Here is a 27,337-nt window from a genome sequence, read left to right on the forward strand (position 1 = left end):
TAAACTGACAACTAAGAATTTTCTTTTTTGCCATGTTTTCCCTTTATTGGATTCATTTTGCAATGCCCTCTTTACATATTCAAGATAGAAAATGCCTGTTGACAGTACAATAAACAGGGTTAGTTTCGATATTCAAGAGGCAAATCTTAAAAGGTTCATGCTATAATTTTCTTTTTAACATTTTATTATAGCTCCACTTCAATTCCCTCACTACTTTTTTGGCTGTGATATGATGATCAAACCCATCCTGAAATATTTACACAGCTTCCAAACATTAAAATCATAAAAAGGTAACATTTTAGACCTGGATGATGTCAAATCGATCATGTGCAGGTGGGTTTTTAATCGATTCTGTGCACGAGGGTCATGCTGTAGTCTGCAAAATCTCTGTAAGCACTGTCTCAGCTGGGTTTGTTCAGATTCCAGTCATGGCACCTGGAACGTCCACCAGTCAAAAGGTTTCCACGCTCTTTCCTCTCATAGAATTTAGATAAAAATTTCAACATTGCTAATATAGAAAGACAAAGATTAGAAAGGAGTCGAGACTGATCCAGTGTACCCTGCAGCAGCCCCATCAAAGAGGACTGTTCTTTGTGAGTTTGGAGACATTAGACTGACTATCAAAACAGCTGATACACCTGCACTTGTGATAAAATCCATGCCTCGTAGCTTGCGAGAAGTGTTTCAGTTCGTGGCCCTCCAATACATGATCTTATCAGTCCAGTGAGTTCCTACAAAGTGTATCAGAGGAACTAAGCCCTGAGCACCGTCCCCTCACCGGTCTCACTTCCCAATCAAACCACAACTTAACATATCAAAAGCCAGATGTTTTTTCTGCACAGACCAGTTGTCTGAACGTTTTGGGCTCGAGCCCTGTTGCTGGTTTCTTTTGGTAAAATTTTTCAGAAAACTCAAAAAATGTTTGTGTGAATGTCATTTCCTGATAAGTGGTGCCTGATGACAAGTCTGCCTCCTCCAGTCTTCCTTACCCTCTGTTTTTGTGCTGCTCTGGTGAGTTCATCCTCTCAGTCCCAACAGTACAAAGAGGATGACAGACATACAGTTTATGTGCCAGTGCCTCCCAACAACACCGGAGTTTAGTAGAGCGTTAATTTTTGCGGTTGATCTGAAGAGCGAGTCCTGTGCCGATCCACATGTCAGGCAGGGTCTTATGTTTCTGACAGACGGTTTACTGGAGCGTCTACTGGCTCCATCATCCTGTACTTCTCCTCTAGAAGAGGCTCGTTGCCCTGCAGGTGGATGAGAGGCTTAGAGTGCAGCCCAACTCTGCTCTCCTGGTTCCTCTTGTTGTAGATGTTGACCCTGTGCTCCAGCTCAGGGCTGGTCTTGGTGGAACCGGCTGGGCTGGGCGGTTTCAGGTTGACGGGGTCCAGGCCCTTCTGGGCCAGGCAGGAGTCCTCGGACAGAGAGGAGAGCAGCTCCTGCACCACGGCGCTGGGACTCCCTCGCGGCTGAGTGCCCAGGGCTAGAGGGCTGCTGTAGGGCGGAGGGTAGCAGCGTTGGTCGCTGTAATCTGTGGAGGTGGAGGCCTCACGCACCGTGGAGCTGCAGTCCGTGGTGGAGCCCAGCGTGTGGCTGCTGATGCTGTGCTGGCGGGCGCTGAAGCTGGTGCGGGACACTGTGGTGGTGGAGGCTTCGCTGACCGAGCTGCCGGTGCGCTGCAAGCGGCCGGACGTCACCGCGTCGGCACTCACCAGAGAGGAGGGAAGCTGGCTGGGGTTGTTAGGCAGGTGCACGTCTATGGCTGCTGTGGTGATGACACGTGCAGGGTCTGGGATCCCCATATCTACAAGAACAACACATGATGTACAGACCCTTGAGATACTGTGGTGCTACATGGGCTGTAGAAAAGAGTGAGGCAGGATCGTGTGGATGCTCACCACTGCTTGGCTCACTGTAGTACTGGCTGATGTAGTTGTTCATGTCATCTTGACCATGGTGATCTGAAGAGGATGAAAATGGCCACTTAATGTTATTTGTCTCACACACAATAAAAGTGAATCTGTGAATCAGTCTGACTTTAGAAGGCAAAAGTATACTATGCAGGATGTACCTAGAAAACAGGGTGTAGAATGTATAATACCGCTCAATCATAAATCATGACCAATAGAAGTGTGTAGTGGTGTATTTATCTGCAGAGACCCTGCCCTCAGCCTTATCATTATCTTGGGTGGATGTCTAGCATGTAATAAACATGTAATAAATGGTTTATAACACATTATAATGTAGTAAACAAATATGTGTTAATTCACAATTAAACTCCCTCTGTGGGCACCTGGAAAGTGGAGGCTGATATATGAACAGGTAACTAACGATGATATTGTAAAGCATGGTTGTAATGATATAAACTGTGTCTTCATAGGAAAAGTTAGAATAGCTGATAGATATTGTACATTAATAAACACTCAAACATATTCTTATATCTGCTTACAGCTACATTATTATCTGTTATAAACCGTGTATTGCATGTTTGTATACGGTGAGTGTTAGATATAACGCTCATGGTGCCTAAATGCAAATAATTATTGTTTTAATTTTCAGTTAATCATTTAATCTACAAAAGGGAAAATATGATGAATGTCAAAATTAATCCGGAGGCCAAAGTCAGTCCAAAACCTAAAGGTATTGATTTTATAGTAAAAAATCTTCATGGTACTGAAGGTGAAATGAGCAAATGTTTTCCATTTTTGCCAGATAAATAACTAATCAATCATTAAAATGGCTATTTTTTTCATTGATCTACTAATACATCCATCAACAAATTGATTTAGCGCTACCTGAATGGGCAACACTTGGTGTGGATGTGGTTCACAGATCCTAAATCAGTCCAAGTGTTTCTCTTAAGTGCTATCCAAGGTCCCCCAGGACTGTTAGATGGCTCATATTCATTTACGTTTGGGTTTCATGAATTCATTTTATGAATGTCCCAAGAGGGGCCGCTCATTGTTCAGCCTTAACTGTGACACGGACCATCTCCAGATGATCAATACAACATGAGTGTATGAGGAGCCGCCTTAGTTAAAAGGATGTCTGACTCGAAACGCCGTAGCTCAGACGTATGGCAGGTCGTGCTATGATTTATAGCTTTGATAAAGGAAAAGCCTCAGTGTTGTGAGCCCTGACATCACCTGCGCTGACAGCGCTTTGTTGCTTTAAGCCCTGTAAGTTATGACCTGTCACTGTGTGAAAGGTTTATAGTCCATCTAGGGGTGGCACCAGAATTTTGATGTGAATTGTGAGACGAACGTTTTTGAGAGGAGGACGCCAACACTGTGCCGCTGTGTGATGTCCACTATTAATACACCGTCCTACCCTCCAGCTTGGAGCTGCAGAGCGACGGGTTGTTTACTATGTGCAGCTGTGTCTGGTTTGCTGTGATGTGCTAATTTCATTTTTTTTATCACTTTCAATAACCATAAAAGTCTCTGAAACAAGACTAGCCTACATATCTATGTAGCATTCCACTGAGACATTATTAGATTTGTGTTATTTCTGACAGATGAGTGTTTCTACTTAGGATGGGGAAGGATTTCTCCTTTAATCGTCTCAACAAACAAAATTTAATCCAGCAGCCTTCCAGTATGAGCCCATGTCTCTTTCCTAGAAAGACATTGAGGACTACATCCAACCATCCACTTTGTTTGGACATGATGCACCACTGAAAGCAGTCTGGATTTCCCCTCGTGCACAGAGGTCTATGATAGCCAGTGAGACAATGGAGTTGGGTGTTCCAGATGGTTACCTGCAGGCCCCCCAGGCTCTCTAGCTTTAGCTGGCCCGTGATGCTCCGAGGCCCCAGGGGCCAGTCCGTCCACCTCCTGAAAACTGCTGCTCTGTTTACCCCACATATGGTGGATCTGCATGGCTGCTTCACGCTCTGCTACCAGATCCAGGTCCTGCTGGGCCAGGTGGGCCCTGAGCTGCCTGATTTCAAACTGTCAGGAAAGAGGGCCAAATTGAAGAAAACTCATGTTTTTCTTTAGACATTCAAATTAAATACATGCAGAATTTTAAGGACTTTTTAACACAAACAGAACATGACTGTATATTCTCCTTGCTCTTATTCCATCCACTTATGTACAAGCATTTTATTTGCATGCTTTAGCCCTGTTTACATTACAGACGCTGCACAGTGTGCATGCGCCAAACTGCACATTTCCAATCACTGTAATAGTTACAGTAGAACTCTGAGACGATCCTCGTCTCCTCTTCTGGGGCAATGTCTGAGAAATACAGAGCACTTACACTCTTATAAAGTTAGCCATTTTCTTCAGCTGCGTAATATGACTTAAAAACAATAAGAGAACTGTCATGATTAAATTGTGAAGCAGTCAATAGATTGCGTTGACATAATGCACAGTGCTGCTATCTGATATCCACAAAACGTCTGTAAAGGTATTATCTTGTGATGATGATGATGCGATCAATGTCGTAGGCGTCCTTTATGGTTTTGTGAGCCCAGATTACATTTGATATTCTTTCACAGCGCTCTGCTGCCCTCTGCTGGTCACACACAGCCATAAACTGCAGACTGTAAGTGGGCGAGAGAAATGAAACAGACAAGAGGACATACTGCCTGTTCCTGGCAGATCTGGGTGAGCCGGTCAAGTTGTTCCTCCCTCACCGCCTTGGCCTTCTCATACTGCTGGATCTCCAGCTCCATCTCCACCTTCACTTGCAGCACATATGCTAAGACAATAAGGCACATTATAGTCAGTTTGCCCACAAATTAAACATTTAATCTTCTGTCTGTAAATTTTAATTCAAGATAAACTGTAAGCTGACTTCATCAATTCATCTCCCCTCCTAATGTGCATCTGAGAGATTTCTAAATAACAACTGTTTTGTTGATATAAAAGCCTGCATCTTGTCCACATTCACTGGCACATGGCAAGGGATTACTACCAACATACTGTGCACAAGGTGGACAAAATAACTCTAATAATAATAATAAATGGTGTTGTATTGGATTGTGTTATCATGTAATGTGTTAAAATAACATATTTCGAGTTGGTGAAAGAGGTGACACCGTAGTCACCCTTTGCTTTCACTCAACAACCACTTCTTTGAACACATACAGTACTACATGCAAAAACCACCAGGGGGAGCAAGATTCTTACAAAACCATGTTGCTGGTAAATATAATGCTCTGCATGCACCCATAGGATGAAATTATTTGCAAGTAGCAGCTTGTGTGAGCTTCAGATCACGGCTGCATTACGACATATGATACCCCTACATTGCTCCTGGTGGAAAATGACGAAAAAACAGGAAAACATAATTAAGCAAACTATCAAGATTGAAAGTAGCCGATACAGCAGAGAGCACTCTGCAGTATCTATCCCTGTGACCTGACAGTAAAGGACGGGACGCAAGGGACGTCAGCCCCTGGGCTCCTCCCAGCCTCACCATCAATGATCCTCTTGACCCTCCAGATGCGCAGTGTGATGATGAGACCGATAGCGTCCCAGGGGCTGCTGGGGCCGTTGGCCACTGTGGAGGCCACCATGGGGGCCAGAGAAAGGACAATGACAGCTCCATCAAACACCTGAGAAAATACCCAAACACACACACACACACACACACACACACACACACACACACGGTTGCTGTTATGTAGCTTCCACAGTGCTATGACATTGAGGGAATGACACTGCAGTGAAAGGGGCCCAGAGTAACAGGACTAATGGGACCCATGGGAGCTTACCTCTACTTTGTTCTCTATGTAATCCCATATCCCCAACACCACGATCCTGAACACCGTCTGACACACACAGAGGGACAGAGATGGAGACAGAGAGCACGTTACACACATTGCAAGATGGGAGACAACAATGTCGGCTAAACAGAGAGACTGGATGGTGCAGGCGTAGCACAGTTGGTAGTCACTCCCAGTAAGAAACATGGCATTTCCAGTAAATAGCATTTGCAGTTGCGATTCCGATGCCTTTCAATCCTCCGCTGGTAATTCAGCAGTGACATCATGTTCATACACATCACAGGCAGCACGATAGGATTTCATCCAAACTATTAGAGATGCCGCAATTAGCTCCTTCTGCTGACACAGCAGGGGCTGCAGAGGGCAAAGAACTGAACATCCCCGAGCCCCCATTCTCATTTCAGATATTCAAGGTTGCCCTGGAGCGGAAACCAGCCTCCCTGCTATTTCTGTGCCGTCAAAGCATCACTGAGGGGTCGCTTTTATTGATAAGTAAAACTGCACAAAAGTTAGCAGCGGGGTGGTCAAGAGGAGGGAGCTAAGACAAATGTGGCTGGCTGTAAAGAAAATGGAAATCAATACAGCGTACCTGCAGCCTCAAAAATTATTTAAAACCAGCAGCACAGAAAAGATCCATCTGCATTTTAAAGTGTTGGTGCCACCGATCAGTCCAATAATCTTGACATGCCGGCTTAAACAACAGCGGTTGCACTAGTTTTTTTTTTTTGTTTTACAGAATACTGATGTGGATTTTGTGTGATTTTGTAGTCACTTCCGTTAAAGCGCCCCATTAATGGAGCCGTACACAAGTTCACCTCCACCAATCAGAATCTCATCAAGCCGTGACAGAGGGCATGGGGCGTTTCACGGTGTTGATAGTATTCTAATGAGAATCTGTCAGCGTACTTCGCTGGACGACTGCACAGCAAAGCATTAATCCACAGGCCGCCGCATCAGCTGTAAGTGAGACTGTTTTCGTGTTGAGCGAGGGGACGATGGAGACTCACCTCGGTGAAGAAAACGGAGAGAATAGCCAGGCTGATCCAGTGGATGATGCTGGCAAACTGGAATGCATTATTAACTGTGGGAGAAAAACACATTAACTGGTTATTCTCTTTAAAGGTGCAATATGTAAGAAGTGGCCACCTGTCGAAGGTCACTCCAAACAAACGGGGCAGTTTTTCACTCACGATACCCTACTACTATACAATTAGCCATGAAGCTAGAGCCCTGTTAGCTTACTGGAGTCTGGCCGATTTAGTAAGGAAAATGGGAGTAAGAATATGTCCTTTCTTGACATTTTGTGCCTCCATGCTATTTATTTATTAGACTGAAAAGGCTAAGAGAGCTATACTATCAGACTATTGGCTCTTTAGAGCTTATGAGACAGGACAGGCCATGGGCTAGCTGGTTAGCACGCTAACTTCAGTAGACATCTCTGCAACACAATACGTAGACTTCCTTGACATAATGTTAAAACAATTTTTTATTATCATTATTTATTGTTTTTTTATTTCCTCACATTTTGATGACAATTTTAATTTTAATTTTAAATGTTTGAAGTTTTAAAGCAAAATTGTCACATGCAAATCGCACCTTGAAGGACGATTTCTTTGACATGAGATGGTGAAAGCTGGATGCTGCAGTGTTTTGTTTTGTTTTGCTTTGTTTCTGCTACCTGCTGCATAACATTGACAAGGTTCAGTAAAGTGTTAAAAATGAGAGACAGACAGAGGCATGAAGCAACATCATGAATATAAATTCAGCACACACTGCACATGCATGTGTCTGTATCTTCACGTCTATTCATCAGGCTAATTGTGGACAGCCTCAAACAGCGCTCGGCTGTCAGCTGAGGCATTTCTCTTCATGCGCCACCTCTCCCTCCATCTGTCTTTGTTTGCCGTGTTCAGTGATCTGTCTATCAGTCCATTCATCTTCCTCCAGTCCTCCCCACACTCATCCACCAGCCAACTCTGCATTGCCTGAATTCTTTGTCCGCTAATCTCTCTTCACGCATTTGTCTCACTTTTCCTTTGTCTGCCAGTCAGTCAGTCCCGGGGGAACATTAAAGACGTGAATGCATTTGGATGCTGCTGGAGCGACATTTCCACCATGCGTGTTCTTCACTCAGCCCGGTGACATCAAACAGGTCGTGATCCCTGACCTTCCACCTATGATAAATGAGGATGTCTCCACCTTGCCGATGATATAGACGAAAGACGATGCTGGGGTGACACAGGTCACAGTGGGATTTCGACCACCTGACATTTTGTGTTAACTGTGCAAAGCTAATGGGAGGATTATATTCCCCAGACCATGATTGATCAGAGCCTCAGGTCCCAGATCAGCTCATCAGTGACACAGTCTCATTATACAGTAGACATATAAGACCAGGTTAGCAGTTGATATTTACAGACCTTCTGCACATGCCCACATACATGTTATACATCTATTTGTGTATTAGACTGCTAAAACATTGATGAAATAACATGAATATAAACATGAAGATGAACATGAATATGTATGTATAGTATTAGTACAGTATATAGTATTGTATATTAATACAGAACAGCTTAGTATAGTAAGTGTGTGCTTCGGTGTTGGTGTTGTATGTTGTGATCATTTGCACATATTCAAAGTAACACTGTGAATGGCTGCTCATTCATAGTATCGTGATATCATCTGTTACCTGTGTTATACTGCCAGGTGCAGGTAAATGGTGCCTATCCTTAACTAAAGACACGCTTTCACATGTGAAACAACATATTTTTACCACACGGTAATTTTTTTTCATGTTCTGAATTCTTTGCTTTATATTTTTATGACTTGCCCGATTCCCTTCCATCCAAACTGCAGCTCAGTCTAACAAGATCATAAGCACATGATCTATCTACAGCTTAATTTTTGTGCTAATGAAGCTCTTCCTTTGTCATAGGTCCAGAGTGTATGCCTCTATCGGCCCAATGCCTTTGTATAACAATTACTAAACAATTGTGCTGACCAGTCCACTTTTCTCCCTCTCCAAGAGATGTTATTGCAAGTTAGGACCATAACAAACCACCTCCCCCACCACAATGTCCTCAAAATTACATCCTTATTATCTCAGGTGATGTCACGCTGTCTTCCAACACTCACACTGCAACAGCTTGGTGTCTATGAGCAGCTCCAGCGTCAGCAGCAGCACCACCAGAATGACACAGGCCACCAGGAAACAGTTGAAGCCCGCCGACAGCAGGCAGACCTGCCACAGCGCTGCCCTCCGCCCACAGCATGGCTTCAGCCAGTTCGACCTGACCGTGGGGAGAGGGGGGTGAGAGACAGGGGGGAAGGCGGTTAGAGGAGCTGTGAGTACAAAGATAAATGGTGGGTCTTGTTGTGGTGTTATTTTAAAATGTAATACTGGTACAGAGCGCCGATCTGACAGACAGCATGCAAGGTCGAATCAATAAAACACAAGAAACGTCAAGATACACAAATCGTGAGGTGTATTCAACCTTGACTTTGCTCCCTTTTCTATCAGTCAACGTTCTTCTAAGTATTCTTTCAGCAGAGGGCACTATTCTGCATACAAATTCAGAGCATGCACGCTGAAATGAATTTACACTCTTTAATGTGAAGCATAAATACATGTTCTGCTGGCACTGAGATGAAATATTAGCATGAAGTAATTCTGCACAGGAGTCCGTGGCGTCATTGCCTCTTTGCTCCTTTCCTCGCCTCCTCATTCATTCTGGCCTCTCCTGCAAACTTCCTCTTCCCATTAAAGCTCTCTTTTTGCGCATCATCAAGCAGTGCAGTCTACTTATTATAACAGCCATTAATGCGTTAGTGTCTATTTCGGGAAACAGATTACATGACATCTGTTGTAATCCACATTCAAGCATTAAATAATTTGCTTTTGTCTCATCAGAACATGCTCGTGTATATATAGCACTCAGAGATTGAACGCCTGAAATATCAGAACATCCGTAAGGGAGCTGATACCTGACTCAGTTTTATATTCTCTATATATTTGTTGAGGCATATCACACATCTATAACCTTAAAGTCAATAAAGTGTGGCTCTGGAGAGATTAGAGTATCCTGTGTTTAATTCCTTTCCCTGCTGCCTCGCTGGGTGACGGGACTCAGGTCTCGGGGTGAAATCTGGCAGGCTGACTGGTTGGCTCAATGCCCATCTGGGCGACTCTTTTGCTAACAACCAGGCTGGTAGTTAGCTCACTGGCTCTACTCCTGTTTGAGCTCTGGATGACTGACTCGTTAGCTGGCTGGCTGGCTGGCTGACCGCAGGACGCAGCTCTGCCGGCGTGACAGTGGGGTTGCATGTGCACCATCTGGAGGGCGCAGTCGCACACAGCCAAAAAGAAGATGGCTTAACTGAATGTCTTATTTTTTTCTTGACAGTGTTTATACCCTCAAACCTGCGTGCCTGGCTGGTTGTGGAGAGAGCATGCACGTAAAGGGATGATGGAGAAATTTGGGTTAGTGACAAAACACTTAGAATTCCTGATCCCAAAATCTGTGTTACACTCTGTCATTCCGCCCGGTTCCAGAAGCTACTGCTTTTCCATTAGCGTGGAGTGAGCTGGTGTCCCTCGTGTGCTTGCTCCTTGTCCGAGTGCATTGTGCCTGAAGATGTGAATGTCAGAGCTGCCTTAAGTCCATCCCTGCTCTCCCCTTCAAGTTCTTCCAATCAGAGACTGTGATTGACTGGGGCTCGTGGGGATTTATGGTCAATAAATAATGACAAATCTCCAGGAGGCACACAGGGCTTTCCCTTCCTGTTACAGCTTTGCATTCCACACACATATGACTCAGGTGTACTCTTAAAAAGCCATATGCAGAAAGGAAGGTGTGTTTGTGTGTGTTTTTCTTTTTTCTGGGGAGGGGGGTCCTTTCTCCGAGGCAACACTGAGAAAGCCTGTATGTTTCTTTGAAAATAGCAGCTATCTGTTGTCACCTGTCCCCCATAGGAGGAAAGCTACGGGCAATGTCTGTCAGAGGACAGGAGAGGATGCAATTTATTCTACTCTACTCTTGGTTCAGAATGAAGGAGGCAAAGACTGAGAGAGGAAGCGGGTTGCAGCCAGTTCAAAGGCATTGGGACTCATCCAAAAGTGAACTGGAGAGAGAACCAGAGAGGGGGGAGGGGGAGCTGGAGAAAGAAGAATGAGAGCGAGAGAACAGAGAAAGATGCAGATTGAGTTAAAGGATTATTCCAGTTTATTATAACTTGGGTATCATCATTCCTATTGGTAATAATAGTTCTCACTAATTTGCTCACAAAGTTAATCCACAGGATTTGTGAACATGGCAGCATTTCTTAAAAGAAATCGAATAGGGCATGAAATATGAAGATCATACAAGTTTAAACAAACCCCCAAGAAAGATAAACTTCTCTGGAAGTAAGGCTGCAACAACTGATTATTTTCTCAATTAGCCGATCAATAGTTTAGTCTATATTATTGTCAGAAAACCCAAAAATCACTTTACTATCATATAAGACAATAAGCGTGAGCAGCTGAAAATAAGGGATGTTTGGTATTTTTGAATAATAATAATAATTTACATCATTTATAATTTAGAAAAATCATTAAAAAATGAATAACTTATCAAAATAGTTCCAAATTATTACCCACATTATCCATCATTAATACACAGTCACAGGTTAGTGACTGACTTTGTGCTGCAGCTGAGACCATGGCTCGTTTAGAACTTCTCTGTTGGTCTCAGTTTTTCTCTGACTGCAATGTAGTGACATCTACATGTTCCCAGGTCTGAATTTGGTGAGTACAAGAACAGTACAGGAATCATGGCCAACACTAAAGAAATGATACCTAAAATGTAGTAAACTAGCGTTAGAGAGGGGATCCTTGTGCGTCATTTTGCAGTAGCAGCTACACATTCTCTCCATCCTTCACCAAGGTCAGCAGAGAGGCTGGAGCTCGGCCACACCGTGTCAATGCTCTCCCAGAGGCGAAACGGTGCACTCAGCCCTCTGCAGCAACCCTCGGTACCAGCCAATGCCAACAGATTAGGAGCTCAACACCTGGGGTGACAAAGGGGTGGTGGAGGGTAATGGTATCATTAGCAGATACCATGGAGACTTTCCCCGCCACCGATTTGTTCCCAAGGAACAATGTCAAACCCCATCTGCCAGTGGAGGAGAGCCAAGAAAAAGAAACATTTACCTAATGACACGCCCAACACACAGTCACCAGACATTTGTGGACCATTAGTTAAAAGATGGAATGAGTGGCGCACACTCTAAGAGACACCTCTCTTACCTTCAGGACCGAAAAGCATGATTTAACTCAAACTGTGCGGAATCATAATTCATTCAGACCTCTCCCACAAGCCAGGCAGAAAAGGTATTAATTTAATAAACCTGTAAAGAAAAACCCTGTCTGGAAGCAGAGTAAATGGCAGTGATGGATTACTCCAAGCTCAGAAACTTAATTTTAGGGAAATCACTTTAAACCTTGAACGCTGAGGACCTGAAGTATTTATGAGGAAGTGAGGCTGCTTCACTGATGGAGCAAAGACCGGGAAGAAAATCACCTCACTCCCTCCCAGGGTCACGGCAGGTGCGGATCAAATGGCTAATACCTTAAGGGTTGGTCATGCACGCATTGCATTTGCGTGCACACACACACACACACACACACACACACACACACACACACACACACACACACACACACACACACACACACACACACACACACACACACACACACAGATGCTGTCAAGAACATTGAGTGTGGAGGAAATGAGAGATGCAGGGTGGCATGTAGTGTGGACAGGTTCATAAAGACATCAACAGGCCAGTGGCTGCAGTGGTAACACACTGAGGGAAGATCGAAGTGCGCCCGGCAGCACCGCAGAGCGAGGGGATTAGATCATGAGACTGATCAATAGTGGCCTGAGACGGGAGCGATGGCATGCTGTACATGACGCCGGCTGCAGCAGCCGTGGCAGCAGAATGGCCAGACGGGGCAGAGCGGACAAAGACATCAGGCTGAGTGACTGGCACAGAGGAAGGTGTCTGGTCGCTCTGTTGGGGCCCATTCACACACACAGGACAGAGTTTTGGCTCCGGCCTCAGCTAAGTAACTCTCACTAAGGCGGGGAGCCTATCGCACGGAGCATCTCTTTCATTATACTGTCTCCTGTAACTGCGACAGGATAAAATACAACGTAAACTCATTAGGTACAAGTTAAATGGAAATTAAATCAGAGAGGTGGTGCTCTGTTTGTGAGTGAGTTAAGACATGGAGTGAGAGAGAAGGGAAGGGCTGCAAAGGGAAAAATTCATTCAGAAGTAATGAGTCTGAAAGACTCTATCAACTTGTCTGAGGTATTGATCGTAACACATGCGCACGCACACACACACACACACACACACAAACACACACGCATAAGCAATGAACAGCTGCAAACACTAACCTCTCCCTCAGAATGTTTGCAGAGGAAGGCCTAAAATAGTGTCGCTCTGCTGCACGAGGCCTCTAAATAATTGATTGGAACTGTTGATTGATGTCTTGATTGCACATTTACAACAGAGCAACTCTGCTCGGTGAAAAACTCAAGCACATTAGGGTACAGACCTGTGGCAGCTGCCACACAATTACATTTGCTTCCAAAACGATTAATCATGCTACCAGCGTAAAAAAAAAAACAAAAAACAAAACACTACATGGCCAAGATCGCTGTGCCTGGCGGTCATTCATTTATTCAAGCGCACCTGAAAATTATGCTTTTGTTATGAACATTAAATTCTTTTTAGGATAAAAACTTTTTTCAAATTTGTCACTTGAGAACATTAGTTCCTATCCTATTTGGCTCTTGAAGTATCAATAATCTAACACACACACAAAGATATACAGACAAGTCAGGAAAAAAAATGTTTGTGTGACAGAAACATATTTTTTTTTCTTTCTTAAACCTTTAATCATCTTGTGAAGCTTTTATATTTATCCTGGGACCCCTTGGAGGGTCCTGACCCACAGGGTGGGCTGTTCAAAAGTGAGATTCTAAAAATGATTCACTACGTTGTACTTTTATGCTGACTTCATAGATTATTTTGACAAACTATGTTCTTTTTCAAGTGGCAGACATCTCATGAATCTCTCTGGCTGTCAATGAGAAGCATGTGAACATGTGAACGCTGGGGAAAAGCTTCTGAATTGAATCTATCATCTCTGAGGCTGTAAAAGATAAGACAAAAATAAGGGGGCAATGTCAGATTCTACTCTGGCAGCATTTTAAAATGATACTACTTGACTCAGGTTTTCCGTCTCTTCTCAATTTCTCTCTCTCTGTACTGATAACTCTGCAGCCCTGTGGTTCCTCCGGTATAAACGTCAACCAATTCACACCAATCTGCAGAACTCAGCATGCTCGGGCAGGGGAAAATAGACCACAACTGTGCACCTGCAGGCTCCTCAACAGCACAGGTTGGAGGACTTCATCCCATTCAGGCTGCCTCAAAATCTCTGTTACACTTGTTCCCCAACTTGCTTTATACACTTGAAAAGGCCTTTCAGTTAATCCCGGACACATGCATTTTTTTCCTACCCTTCCTTTTCTGTCTCCTGAGAAAACACAGGTGGGGCATCCGCCTGGATTGCTTGAAAATCAAGACAAACGCCACAATAGCAACTGGCTAAATCCTTTCCTGTGTAACCACTGCTGAGTCATCTGTGTTATCACAGCCAAAAGAAGCAAAGAAACCCTGAGGGAGGAAAACCAGCTAAGCAATAAATATGCTGAATAAAGTGAAGTTATCATTGGTAATCAATTGTACATTATAGAGCTTCCATGTCTCACCGCTATTAATCTCTCATAGTGTCACGCCTGGGGGATTAGCAAACACCTTTGCGGTAAAATAACAAATCAAATGAAAAGAGCTAATCGTTTACAGATGTCAATAACTAAAGTTTAGGCTATAGCACTCCCTCTGAGCGAAAGGTAAACTCAGTTGTTTTTATCTTATGAAAACGCATGCAGCTTTCCAATATAACCACACCTTTCCACTGGTTTGCAGTCGGTCATCGTCGCTCCACCCCTTGCACCCTACACCACGCTGCAACCTAGCAGAGGGGACTCAGAGCCGGTCTTTGCCAGAGAAATGGGCCACAGATACTAAGCAAATGGAGATGGATGGGGCTCCATGTGCAGAGCAGCAGACAAGCTGTCCCTGATAAATGGGTTTTCACCAGGACACTTGATCTCGCTCGCTCTCAGCCTAAAAAGCAATCTCACACTTTGCATGTCTGTGAATATTAACAAACCCTCAAACCCCGCACTCAAATGTCATCTATTGTGTCGCACATGGTGCCAGGCAAGAGAGCCAATTTGATGGAGAGGACTGTTCCTCTGTGTGTTTGAAATAGAGTCAGAGGGGGAGGGGGAAAAAAGAGAGAAATCCTGCTCTCTTTTCAGACATCCATCAGCACAGAACAGGTATAGTATGGCTCTGGTTCCAAAGCCCCATGAAATATTGCTGCTGCCAAGATTCATACGAGACTCTGGCAAGGTCCTTCAGCACTATCTTCTGCAGCCTACATTTTTCTAATTATTCCATTTTACTTCAACCTTGAGTATTGTCAACCTAGGTTTGATTATGTGCATGTTGACATACTGTTATATTAATGCATTGTAGTGAGTGAAAAGTGGCTGGGGAACTTTCACTGGGGACATCTGGGCACTCTATAGTAATTCAGTAATGTAATAAATCTATGCTGGCCTGAGTACACATAGGTTTATCTAATGTCCAACATTTGCAGCGACACTGTATGAGCGAGCAGCTGTGGCTGTCACCGTGCAACATGGCACAGGGTTAATCCCACACTGGACTGATATGACATTCATCAAATGGAGCCATTTCCTTGTGATCTGCAGCCGGCAGCTTTGTGAATGGAAGTGTGGAGGAGGGTCGTCCGCTCCATTCCTCCCTCAATCCTTCTCTTTATCCCCTCCACTGCCGCTCTCCTCCAGTCAAAGCGACAGGTTGACCCATGCGAACCATCTGTCATTGATGCAGTGCCTCACACCTCTCAGTCTGGCCCCTGGAGATCAGCGGCATATGCTGCTGCTGCTGCTGTGGGCAGCCAGCTGATGTGGGGATGATAACCTGGGACAAGCGCAGGATGTGCAGCCCGGGGGCTGGAGACTGGGGCTAGGTTATGGGCTCCACCCAGTCTGGAGATCACGATAAGAGGTCAGGATTAAGGTAGAGGAAAATCTCAGCACACCGCCTTGCTGCACCTGTTCAGACCAGTCATATTTAACTGCACTTACATGCACAGCGTCTAATAAAAAATACACAGCTTATTTATGATTTTAATTGCCTCTAGTCCTCTGAGTATGCTGTGATCTTGGACATATTCTGACATGACTCAAAAAGGAAGGTCCTGTTGACAATATCAAACATCCAAAACTCATTTTTAGTAAATGCAGGCAAATGTAAATCACCTCTGATTAAAACGGCAGATGAAACAGATGCACACTTTACTGTGTTGCCATAGTTCATTACAGCTTCCAATTTTGACCAATTTTGAGAATAAATAGGCTACCAAAATATTTTAAAAGTATATTTGGGTATACTTTGCACACACACAAACAGCTGTTCACACTTTTTACACACATATCTACTATAAAACTTATTCCCCTATGTAGGCATGGATTACTGCATGGTTGGCTAGGTAGCTGCAGCTTAATCAAAATATAGAAACATGACAAAGTATGCAACTCCATAAAAAATATAATATTCTGTAGATATAAAAATTATCCGCTATTAAAAATTGCTGAATTTTTAGATAATACAAATGGGATAATAATTAAGTGATCAAAGGTGGATGTGATATCACACCACCCCCATCTTGGACTTTTCCAGCAAGTTCTGGAGAAGATGGTGCTGCCAAAATCTATTAATATTTCCATCTAACTCACCACTGCACAGAATCTGCAAGTACTGCGTGTGCCCCTTGTAGTCCGCAAGAACATCCACCTCCTACATAATCGCCCACGTCTCCCGATAGAGAGCCATGAGAAGCTGCCATGCAAGACTAAATGCGCATCTCTGGTGTGCATTCTTCGGCTCTTTTTCACAGCCATATGGAACAAAACATAACCAAGGTCTCAGAAATTTAGGCTCAGATCGCAAGTAATGAGCCCTTTCTTTTCCCATCTCTGACCTTTGGCATCAAGCTATTCCACTGACATTAACATTTTTCCCTTTCACCATCTGGATCCAAACCAGGAATAAACTAGCGATAAGCATAAACTTCACAAACCCAACAACAGTCATTTTTAGGATCAAACTGATATCAGAACTGCTTATGTATTTACTACCAGAGGAGAGAATCACATCCGCAAAACTGCATGAAAACATCTCAGGAATGTAAGTCACAGTGGCTTGAGAAAACAAACAGTCCTGTTAATCACCGAAACTAAAGCACAGCAGCACCAGTAGCGAGGCAATGAAAGTGGCTTTACAGACACAATCATTTACAAAGTGCTAAATTGGGCCTACAGTACGCAGAGGAGTCTATACATTCCAGTTGTCATTAGTGCCTTTGATAGTCTTGATTAATTTAAAATCTTGCAGCACACAACACATCCCACCTTTGTGTCATTCCTCTGATGTTACTCACATGAGTCACAAAGGCAGCCAGAACCTGCGCAGACGAGCCGGCTCTGTTGTTTTTTTCCAAGAGCGCTTCCTTAGAACGACTGCGCGCATGAAACTGTGATGACAGGTACGTCTTGGAATGCCTGTGACCTGAAAATCAGGAATTCCAATCTAAAAAGCTCATTGAACGTACTGTAAAACACACAGGGGTGACAGATTGCGCACTGTTTTGACGAGTCTGCCAAACGCTTCCAGGCGTCTTGGGCTCTGAAGAGGGCGTTTCTCTGATCGGAGTCAACGCCTTCGTAAGAAAGGCTATTCACATTGTTGACTTGATAAATCCCTCAGAGAAATGTCTTGGCGCTGCATGACTTTTCCACTGCACCATGCCAATTCCCAGGGGACCAGGGTGTCATATGGTGCCGTATGAGAGTGTCCACTGTGATGATAATTTTACTGGGCTGCCAGATCCTGCCTTCTGCTGCGGCATTGCTTTGTGTGTGTTTTCTGTCCTTTTTGTGAGCAAGACAGAGTGAGAACGATACAAGGTATGATGAGAGAGTGGGTGTTTGGGACAGGACCCATCTGTCCCTGCCCTCTGTCCCACAGAGCCATCGGCCCAGGCCGGGCCAGGCCGGGCAAAGTCCAGCCGGACACGGTCAGCTGACACACCGGGGCTTGGATGGCGAAATGCCGGATGCTCTAATTAAGCTTATGCTGTTTGTCGACTTTCTCTGCACGGATGCCAACATCGCAGCATGCCAAAGGGTTGTGAGTCACGCTTCCTGAGTGGAGAGCTATGGACACTTGCTACAGGGGTGCTCTAGGAGGGGCGTGTCCTGTCCTGAGAGTACTGGGCCTGCAGCATGGCGATATGGTGATAAGAAAACAACATGAACCCTGCACATGCAGGCCTCATGGACAGAAACAGCACCGCCACAGGGCTCTGACATTTCAGGAAAGCTGCGGTGCGAGCAACACACTTTGTTTTGTGCCAGAAATCGACATTATGAGCAGAAGCCCGCCCGGTAGCGAGAAATTGCTGTGTCATTCGAGCTGAAATGAACACATCAGTAGAGACATTGTCCATTTAACATGGTGACACTAATAAATTCATCGCCAAATATCCTTGGCTCCCGGACTCTAATATAAAATGAGGGGTGATTCAATACGCCAGGTGTAATTACCATGTGCAATAACGAGCAACGGGGAGAGTGACGGCAGGGCTTTTCTCTGCCAGGGTAGATTATAGATTGTAGTAATTGCAATTCTGCCTTAATTATGGATGTAGCACTCCATGCAACAAGAAGAGACAATGTCTCAGACACCATATTTCTAGTATCTTCTTAACTGTGGTGGCAAACATCAGGAACATCAATCAATATGTAATTACATTTGGGGCTTTTTATTATACAAATTAATTATGGAGAGATTTCACTGATAATCACGCTACTAATTTGTTTCCAGCTTCCTCACAATGTATGATGTTTCATATTCTTCAAACGATGAAAATGAAAGTTTTTCAGGCCCAAATCATGTGCTTTGCATTCCTTGAATACCTGTTTCAGGCTAGCCAAACCAGTCAGAAAGTCTCACTAATAACAGAATCATTGCGAGAGATTGTTTTGCTGTTCAACTATCAAGCAGAGTGAAGAGTGGTGTCGTACCCCTCTCTGTTGTCCTCTTCATCTGGATTCGAGATGAGCTGGGATCCAGCGAGGGATATGTCCAGGGCGGCCAAAGGCAAGTCTCTGTAGGCGAAGCTGACCAGCTGAACTGGGGCCACGCACTGGTTGTCCTCCTCCACCTGCTGGGAGATCACCTCCAGCTCAGAGGTGCCGGCCTGGGGAGGAACCCTGTGGTGCGCACACACACACGCACACGCACACGCACACGCACGCACACACACACACACACACACACACACACACACACACACACACACACAGACGATATGAACAATCAGAGCAGCATTAGTGCCAGAGGATGGGTGTGTTGTGAGTGGGTGGTTTTGCATGTTTCATCTCATTGTGCAGAAGCTAAAATTTGTACCTGCACAATGTCACCCATGTGCAGCGGTGAGAGGTTGAGTTGCAGCGCAAGCTTGAATGGAAGCATGCCGTTTATTCGAATCAGTCACTGCACCTACTTGGAAAATGCTCCAAAGTGTGATAATACCAACAGGGACTATGCTTAATTTTGATGAATGAAAACACAAACATGGTGTGAAATTCCTTGTTTCTAGTGTTTGCTGGCACCCTCAACAAGGACACATTTACCTGGCAAGTGTTGACAAGCTGATCTACATTTCTCATTAGCAGAGTGTGCAGTGAAGTCTCAAACCACAGTAAATGTGGCAGTTTGCATTCCACACATATGGAAATATTAACAGTTTCTTTCGTTAAAAGATTATAGATATCAGCTTTAACTGCAAATCACTATATACTTTTAGGCTACATTCATTAATATTTAGAATAATTTCCCACCTTCCAGGCAGCCATTGGTTTCCATTTATCACAACAGACCTTTTGCCTTTTTGGTTAAAATTATGTTTATGCCCAGTTGCCAGCAGTTGGTGCAGTCAAGGATGCTCTGATATTTCAGAATTGGTAACCAACCAAACTGACATTTAAAAAAAAAAGGTTGTTTCAGCTTTGTTTTTCCCCCCCATTTTGATTTATCCACTGCATTTTTCTCCCTAAGCCTAGCTATATTTGGCAGAACCAAAGGTGTCATTTTATCTGCCGCTGAGGTCCCAAAACTTAAACTCGTAGGGGAGGCTGCGATCCTACGAGCTCAGCCAATAGCGGACAAGGAGAAGTCACCCTGGAAGAGGAGCCTCACACGGCTTGGCAGCCGTCCCAGTGCAGCCAGTGTGGAGACATCAATAACTCCAGTGCTTAACAGTGGAGGAAGGCATTGATTACAAGACACAGGGAACAAAGGCCATTGGGCTGGTGAGTTCTACAACCTCTGTGCTGGAGGTGACACAGAGTGGGAGGAAACAGTTAGTAGAAGATCACTGAGCAGGCCCACCTTCCTGTTAAATGTTAATGTAGGCAGGCCTGGAAAGGAAAATAGGTCTTCCTTCTCCCTACTTACTTCCTGACTAATAGCTGTTTAATGGACTCCGTAGAAAGGTTATTTTGCTATTCTCATAGGAAACAAAGAATCACTTTAACTATATTGTCTTAACACGGCACAATATCTTATCCTCTTGTCCCCGCTGCATAAAATGCCTTGCCCTCCCACCCTTTAAATATCTGATCCTTTCGTTATGCGTGTCCTGCTGGATGTGTTATTTAGCTGGAGGGCCAAACGCCCATATATTAACATGCTCGCCACACAACACGCCTGCGCATCCCACTGTGGACTTGGCACCTCTGACCAACCGCAACAAGGACGCTAATCAGTCATGACAGACACAAACTGTTTAGTGCATCAAAATCACATTTCCAGACAATCACAGAGCAGGCCAGGAGCCATTATGTGCAGAGCCCAGTGGAGTGGCCGGTTGCCATCCTGGGGAGGGAGTTGGAGGCTTCACATCTGAACACTTCGCTCCCTTCAACAATGCGGGCAAGGACAGCCAGCAGCATGCTAAAGGCTGGGATCTTTTTAGAGCCATGTGATATTAGCAAACGCCACGAGGAAGCAAAAAGGTTAACATGGAGCATGCATGGCCAGGGGGGGAATCTCACACCCATACAGTGTTAGAGCCCAGGCTTACCATGGAGCCCAAAAGGCACAAAAACCCATGCTACTACACTGGCTGGTGTTTCTACACGCTGGTCTGGTATATTATACATGTTATTGTTATCATACTATAAAGCAGAACACGAAAAACTGGTTAAAGTTAAACGTTTTCTGAATTTCTATCTATTCAGGACAGCTATTACAGTAATTATACTATTACTACACAAAAAAGAGCAACTTTAAATAGTAATGCTGATTAAACTCAACTCAAATAAAACAGCCTCCTGAGATCTCTCCTTTCCAGTTCTGACTCATTGATTAGACAAGTTAATCTTGTTTGTCACGACATGATGGGCATAATAATCATCGAATACAAAGCTAAAATATGTGATCAGGTTTACCTGGTTTCATTATCAATATTCTGGATAATGTGACTCCTCTCATTTGCCTTAACCATTTTCAGGTTACAACAAAGTATAACTGAGTAAAAGCCTCCATACAGAGGCACTCCCCAGTAACACATTTCTTGTGAGTACACACAACAACCCTTTCTCACGTGGACATTTTCAATAGGAACATCTTCTTGGCAATGCTCAGAGATTCCATAGATCTGGAGCTTAAATGAATTTCACTTGTAATCTATTCTAGCCTCAGTTTTCTGCGGCTTTTCTGTGAGAGAGGTACTCAAATACCGCCGGAGTTCAATACTGCTGAACTCACCAGAAAGTAAAACTAATTTAAATCTTTTTACTCTGAATACCAGGGTGCATAAAGGAGGTTCGAGTGCTGACAGAAGAGACATCAGGAGGGAATATGTTAACTTCCAGGGCTGTAGGTGGGACCGTGTTAACTGTCAGTCAAGAGTGAGACTCTCTGAGTAACATGTAAAGTTAAGACAAGATTAAAACCAGTGTGAGACCACAACACTGAATCCATAAAAGTCAGGACGCTGTGTAAAACGTCAATAAAAACAGACAAAAACCAACTGTGCTTACTCACAACAACTTTACAAAGTGTTCCTGAGCCCATGTAGTAACATCCTTTATATAATCATGTGTTCACAAAGTGGTGAACCTCGCTCCATCCTTGCTTGTGAACAACAGAGCCTTTCCAGGATGCTCCTTTCATACCCGATCATGATACTATCACCTGTTACCAATCAACCTATTTACCTGTGGAATGATCCAAACAGGTGTTTTTGGATCATTCCACAACTTTCCCAGTCTTTTGTTGCTCCTGTCCCAACTTGTTTCAAACGTGTTGCTGCATCAAATTCAGAATAAGCAGATATTTGCAAAAATCAATGATGCTGATGAGGTAAAACATGAAATATCTTTGTACTATTTTCAATTGAGTACATGTCAGAAAGGATTGATTTCGGTTTTACACAGAGTCCCAACTTTTTTGGAATCTGGATATGACTAAAATCATTTAACCTTTTTTAATGTTAGGACGTATTCAAAGCCTCATAATGGTGCTCCAGTCACATTATTTTATGTTTTACTTCATGCTTTTTGTCATTTGGTTAAGCATGTCTGAGACACGCTTGAGATGGCTGACATCTGCGCCCAACTTTTCTCTGTATTGTGTTTGCAGAAAACAGACAGGCAGTTGAGGCTGAGTGGTCTTTACTACTGAAACTGTAGCTGACATGTCCTCTAGTACAGCACTCAACCTTCAGCAGGTGTGACTATACAGATCTGTGAGGAGTGTGTGCAAGAGTCCATGGATTAAAAAAAACAGTCAAACTAAACACTGACACCAGCTAACGGTCATTAAAATGCTGTGCGATTCCATCACGGGGCAACAGCAGCAGCAGCGACGATCATGTAATAAAGCTATTCTATCAAGGTGATGAGAGGTGAGACTGATGCCTGTCACATCATTTTTTAAACCACCTATTCTGAGAAATAAATTCTCCGCTTCTGTCACTTCAGTGGATTTTAAAGTGCTGCCTCAGCATGAACGGGTGGTTTGCAGAGGGCATCGGTATCATTGTCATTCCGAGTGCTCGCTGCCACAGTATTTCTAGCCAGCTGTCTACAAGACAGCCGCTCTGTCTTACCTACTAAGTTTGCATACGGAGACTTGGCCACCCCTCGGTGCACGGCAATTCTCTGTCCTGATATCATCAGGAAAGCCGGACCAATGTGCCAAATCACTTACATTGGCACCGGCCAGATTTCCCAGCAGCAATAGCAGCAGCCCTGACACGAGCTCCCAACACAGTGGCACATTTGAAAGATCAGGCCTTTTCGGCAACGCAAGGTCCAAGGGGAAATTACAGCGGTCGACAATTCCACTGCATCAATGAAGAGTGAGCGTGTTTTGATGGTCTTTGGAGTCATCTTTCTTTACTGTTGATAGAGAAAACGCCTCAGCTTTGAATCTGTCGTCTTGTGTCCATGTCACTTCATTTAGCGGGCAGAGAAGTCGACGCCTGAAACATTAAGATTTACTCTGCCGACATCCCAGCAGCAGCTGTTTGAGCTTTGAAAGCAAGTGCCAGGTGCAAACATTCAGGTAAGCAACCATAAGTATGTTGTGTATGGACACACAGGATGACTTTACAGGGCATTTATGGTCAAAAAATCCTGTGTTAAGAACAGCAACTACAATCTGTTCGCCTTTTTCTCAATACGTTCCTATTTCCATACCCTGTCTGTGGCACAAGTCCACTCATTCCCACTGAAGACGCGCCACAATAACTTAGCTTCATCTTTTTAAAAAGCAATTTAAGCCATTTCCTAAAACAGCTGGGAACTGTTGTTTTTAGCAAAAGTTAATCAAACAGCAGTAATAGTACATTTGTTGGGGAGTATTTCAGACATTGAATGAGTATTTACTGCATCAGGACAGGATATGGGATAGACTCAAAATAAACTACAGTGCCCAGGTTCATCATAATGGAGAAACATGTTATCCAGAGCAACAGTGCGGCTCATTAATGTGTTTTTAATAGCCTTTGGACAACAATAGAGGCCTACAGCACAGAGCAATAAGAATAAATTACAGCCTATCAGGTGTTGGCTACACAGACAATATTTGTTAGTCGGAACAATTAATTGTTGGTTTTTGTCTTTTCATTCTTTTCATGGGATTTGTTGACAATTAGAGAAAAAAACATGGAATATCACCAGACTTAGTCTTTAAACAATTAGTGACTCTATGGCTTGTCTTAAAGAGGAATCTAAGTATGGAAAAGGCCATATTTTGGTAAGGAAAATTGCAAAATTCTACTTAAGGAACTAGAAGAATTGATGTTTTTAGAAACATCCCCTGAACAAAAAACACCTATGACTCATTATAGTGTTTCAGAAATGTAGCACAGACATTCAGAGCCTCTTATTAGACTAGAAACTTTTGCATTTCAGCAAAATTAAATTCCAGAAGAATGGCATCAAGAAAGGATTATCACTAAATCAATTGGAAACACAGTGTACATGCATAAAACTGCAATTCTACATTTCAGCGCAGAAGATTTAAAAATCAGGATGATGAGATAAACATAGACCATAGTTGCTTAGCAGTGACCTGCTAATCAGCCGACTTTATTCTAGCGACTGAGAGACGGCTTCATTATGCCGGGAAAATTAAGAGCACGGCGTCACGTGGCACCGAGGTTAGTTACAGCAAATGTTAGCTGACCTGTTTCAAAGCCACTGGGCTCCCCGGGGTGTGTGGTGTCCCCTCTTTGTGCCGAATGAGAGCAAAAATGTACAAACAGCTCCATACTTAGGCCAACAAGCACAAAACTGGCTCATCAGTGTTTTTATATCTGCTTTTTTTAATGCAAAGTACAGACAGATTTGTCCAAAATTAAATTGTTATGCGAAATATGTACGATAAAACCCATTTGAATTTGTTTCATTTGAGCATCTAATAATTTGAGCATCCTGCCTGCCTCCCACTGTTAGGGTAGAGGGGGGAGAGAAAGAGAGTGTGAGAGAGTGAGACAGAGAGAGAGACAGAGGATTTATAGCAGCATCAAGTCGAAAAGAGCAGGGGTGAAAATAACTCTAAAGACCTTTCTCTGCATGAGAGTTTCCCATCTGTTACGTCACAAAGAGTCACCGGCATTCAGCAGCATTAAATCGTGCCTTTGTACGACTAGCCGGTCAACAATTTCTTTATATTCTCTAGTAACAGAGCTGATTTGCACCAGCGTTCGCCTTCAGCTGGACTAATCAACCATCAGCTGCACCGATCTGCAGGTCTGAGGCCCGGACAGAGATCTCTGTTGGTTGGAAGCATGCATCCTGTGCCTTTAATCAGAAGATGCAGCTGACTGAACCCATTTTGCATTCACCCTTCACTCCACTCCACTCTCCACTCCACCTCCTCCCACTCCACTCCATTCCCCTGCTCCCTCTCTTTCTCCCTTCTCTTAGCCCCAACCCTGGCTGTCATCAGAATGCAGGGCCTGTCTGGAGGACCACACACAGAGTAATTATTAATAAGAGAAGATGACAAGTGAACATCCCTCCTGAATGCTAAGAGATGCCAGCGGAGGCTGGAGATGGCCGGCCGCTCTCGGAGATGCCAGACGAGGCCGAGCTCCGCTTTCCCGCTGATCTCTGCTCAAAGTCATTCACAGGAGGGGCATGAGAATATGCAGGTCCCATCCCGCTAATCATATCCTACCACGCCGAGACGCCCTTTGTATAAGACTGCGTGTTCATAAATAGAGATTTAAGATTTCACGCTCTCTCAGACATGGTTTCAAACAAGACTCCGGCGGATGCTGTACTCACTGGGGGTTGCTCATGTCGAGGTCTTGTTGCCGCAAGTAGACGTCCACGCTAAATGACCCCGAGTGCAAAATGTGATTTCACCACTGCAGAGACCTGGCTCCTTCCACACCTATAGAAAACACAAAAGAAGAATTAAGAATGGAATTACTGCAGAGAAAGGAAATCATGAGGCAATTCATGGGCAAACTCCATCTGCTGACGATGATTGGGAGATATGATTGGAAGCTCCAGGACAACAATCAACAGACCTTCAGGGGAGATTGTTTTGTCAACTCTTGTTTGCAAGGTCAAAAATACACATTTAATCCCAAATTCATGAAGGATCTAGCAGTGTAACACAAATGCATGAAAAATTATCAATGAAGTATCAGCTTCTGCTTTTTCCTGCCCGAACTTCAGCTTTAGCTTTGCTCTGTTCAACTGTTTTCCTGGGGAGCACTAAACTGTAATGGATTTTAAATCTCCGCCAATATACGCTCCGCTCTGTGAATCAGGGGCTGAGGAACATCACACCTCTTGCATAGCAAGTACAGCAGGATGCTAGCTCTTTGTGCCACAGGATAGAGAGCCATTGATGTCCAAGTCCGCTCAGGGAAAGCTCATTCCAGCTGCTTTGAGGGCAACAGACATGACATGACCAGACAGGAAAGTCACAGACACACAGCCAGTGCTTTAACATGAAACATCCACTACTAACAACAACAAAAAAACCCAAACAAGCCTTCAAAGCCTGATTAATCATAACTGCAAAGCTTACACGTTTGCATTGTTTACACCTTCATGATCTGCACATTGCTTCATGGATTCAGGACAGTGTGGTGCACGGAGAGAAAACCCTCAGACGTGGAGAGGTGAGGAGTCAGCATCCAGAGCCACAGGAGACCACAGCAGAGTAATGTAGTGGAGCGCAGCAGATTAAATGCTACTCAGGATAATTCCGCCCAGGTCATCCAAGGGCTGGGAGTGACACTGTTTCACTGCAGCACCCAAAAAAAAGTGCTCATTAGCATAATACTCAGGGAGAAAAGGAAGGAGATATTACTCTGGCCACAAGATGAGCAGAGAGTCAAAGAGGTTAGTGACAGAATAATTAGAAGGTGCATCACTTTGCTGTGGAGGTGATCAGGTGTGTGTTTGGTAGTGCTTGGCCTGGAGTAAATCACAGCATGGGGCAGATCTCATTTCACAATCGGCATCTTGAGTTGCTACTTATTACTTTAAGTACAGCCCACAGTGAGTGCTTCATCAGCGGAGGTGGTTGTCCACAAGGCAGCATTTTTTTTTCATTCTTTTTTATTATTTTTTTACTATTACATTTCACCAAACAACAACGTGGGCTGTCTATTTCTGTCCACAGCTTGCTGCCTTTAGCCTAATCAGGATGCATTTGCAATCATTTCCCACCAAGCTGCACAAACAGTTGCGGTGCTGTGAACATTTCGCTCCCCCACCCCCCCGCGCCGTGTTTCGAGGCCACACGGGCTCATTCTCGTTTAAAGCAACTACC

At 44.1% G+C, this 27,337-nt stretch overlaps 1 protein-coding gene across 1 annotated transcript; it reads right to left on the reverse strand.

The window, feature by feature from the left end:
- Positions 1-33: 33 nt before the first annotated feature.
- On the reverse strand, positions 34-25,701 carry tmem266 (transmembrane protein 266). The gene is made up of 11 exons (XM_041938656.1): positions 25,605-25,701; positions 25,386-25,503; positions 19,048-19,236; positions 8,879-9,033; positions 6,748-6,821; positions 5,729-5,785; positions 5,431-5,569; positions 4,595-4,710; positions 3,764-3,956; positions 1,902-1,964; positions 34-1,807 (listed from the first exon to the last, which is right to left on the reverse strand). Exons 1-11 carry the CDS (start codon positions 25,699-25,701, stop codon positions 1,170-1,172), a joined length of 1,839 nt encoding a protein of 612 aa, XP_041794590.1. The 3' UTR covers positions 34-1,169.
- Positions 25,702-27,337: the final 1,636 nt, after the last annotated feature.

This window comes from Chelmon rostratus, chromosome 6, assembly GCF_017976325.1.
Source record: "Chelmon rostratus isolate fCheRos1 chromosome 6, fCheRos1.pri, whole genome shotgun sequence".
NCBI lineage: Eukaryota > Metazoa > Chordata > Actinopteri > Chaetodontiformes > Chaetodontidae > Chelmon > Chelmon rostratus.

Excerpts from the sequence above, each read along its gene's own strand:
- tmem266 (XM_041938656.1), bottom strand. The coding sequence starts at position 25,701 with ATGGGACCTGCATATTCTCATGCCCCTCCTGTGAATGACTTTGAGCAG. Across the intron at positions 3,957-4,594 it reads AGATCTGCCAGGAACAGGCA|TTTGAAATCAGGCAGCTCAG; the intron begins GTATGTCCTCTT and ends CTTTCCTGACAG. Across the intron at positions 1,808-1,901 it reads CTACAGTGAGCCAAGCAGTG|ATATGGGGATCCCAGACCCT; the intron begins GTGAGCATCCAC and ends TTGTTCTTGTAG.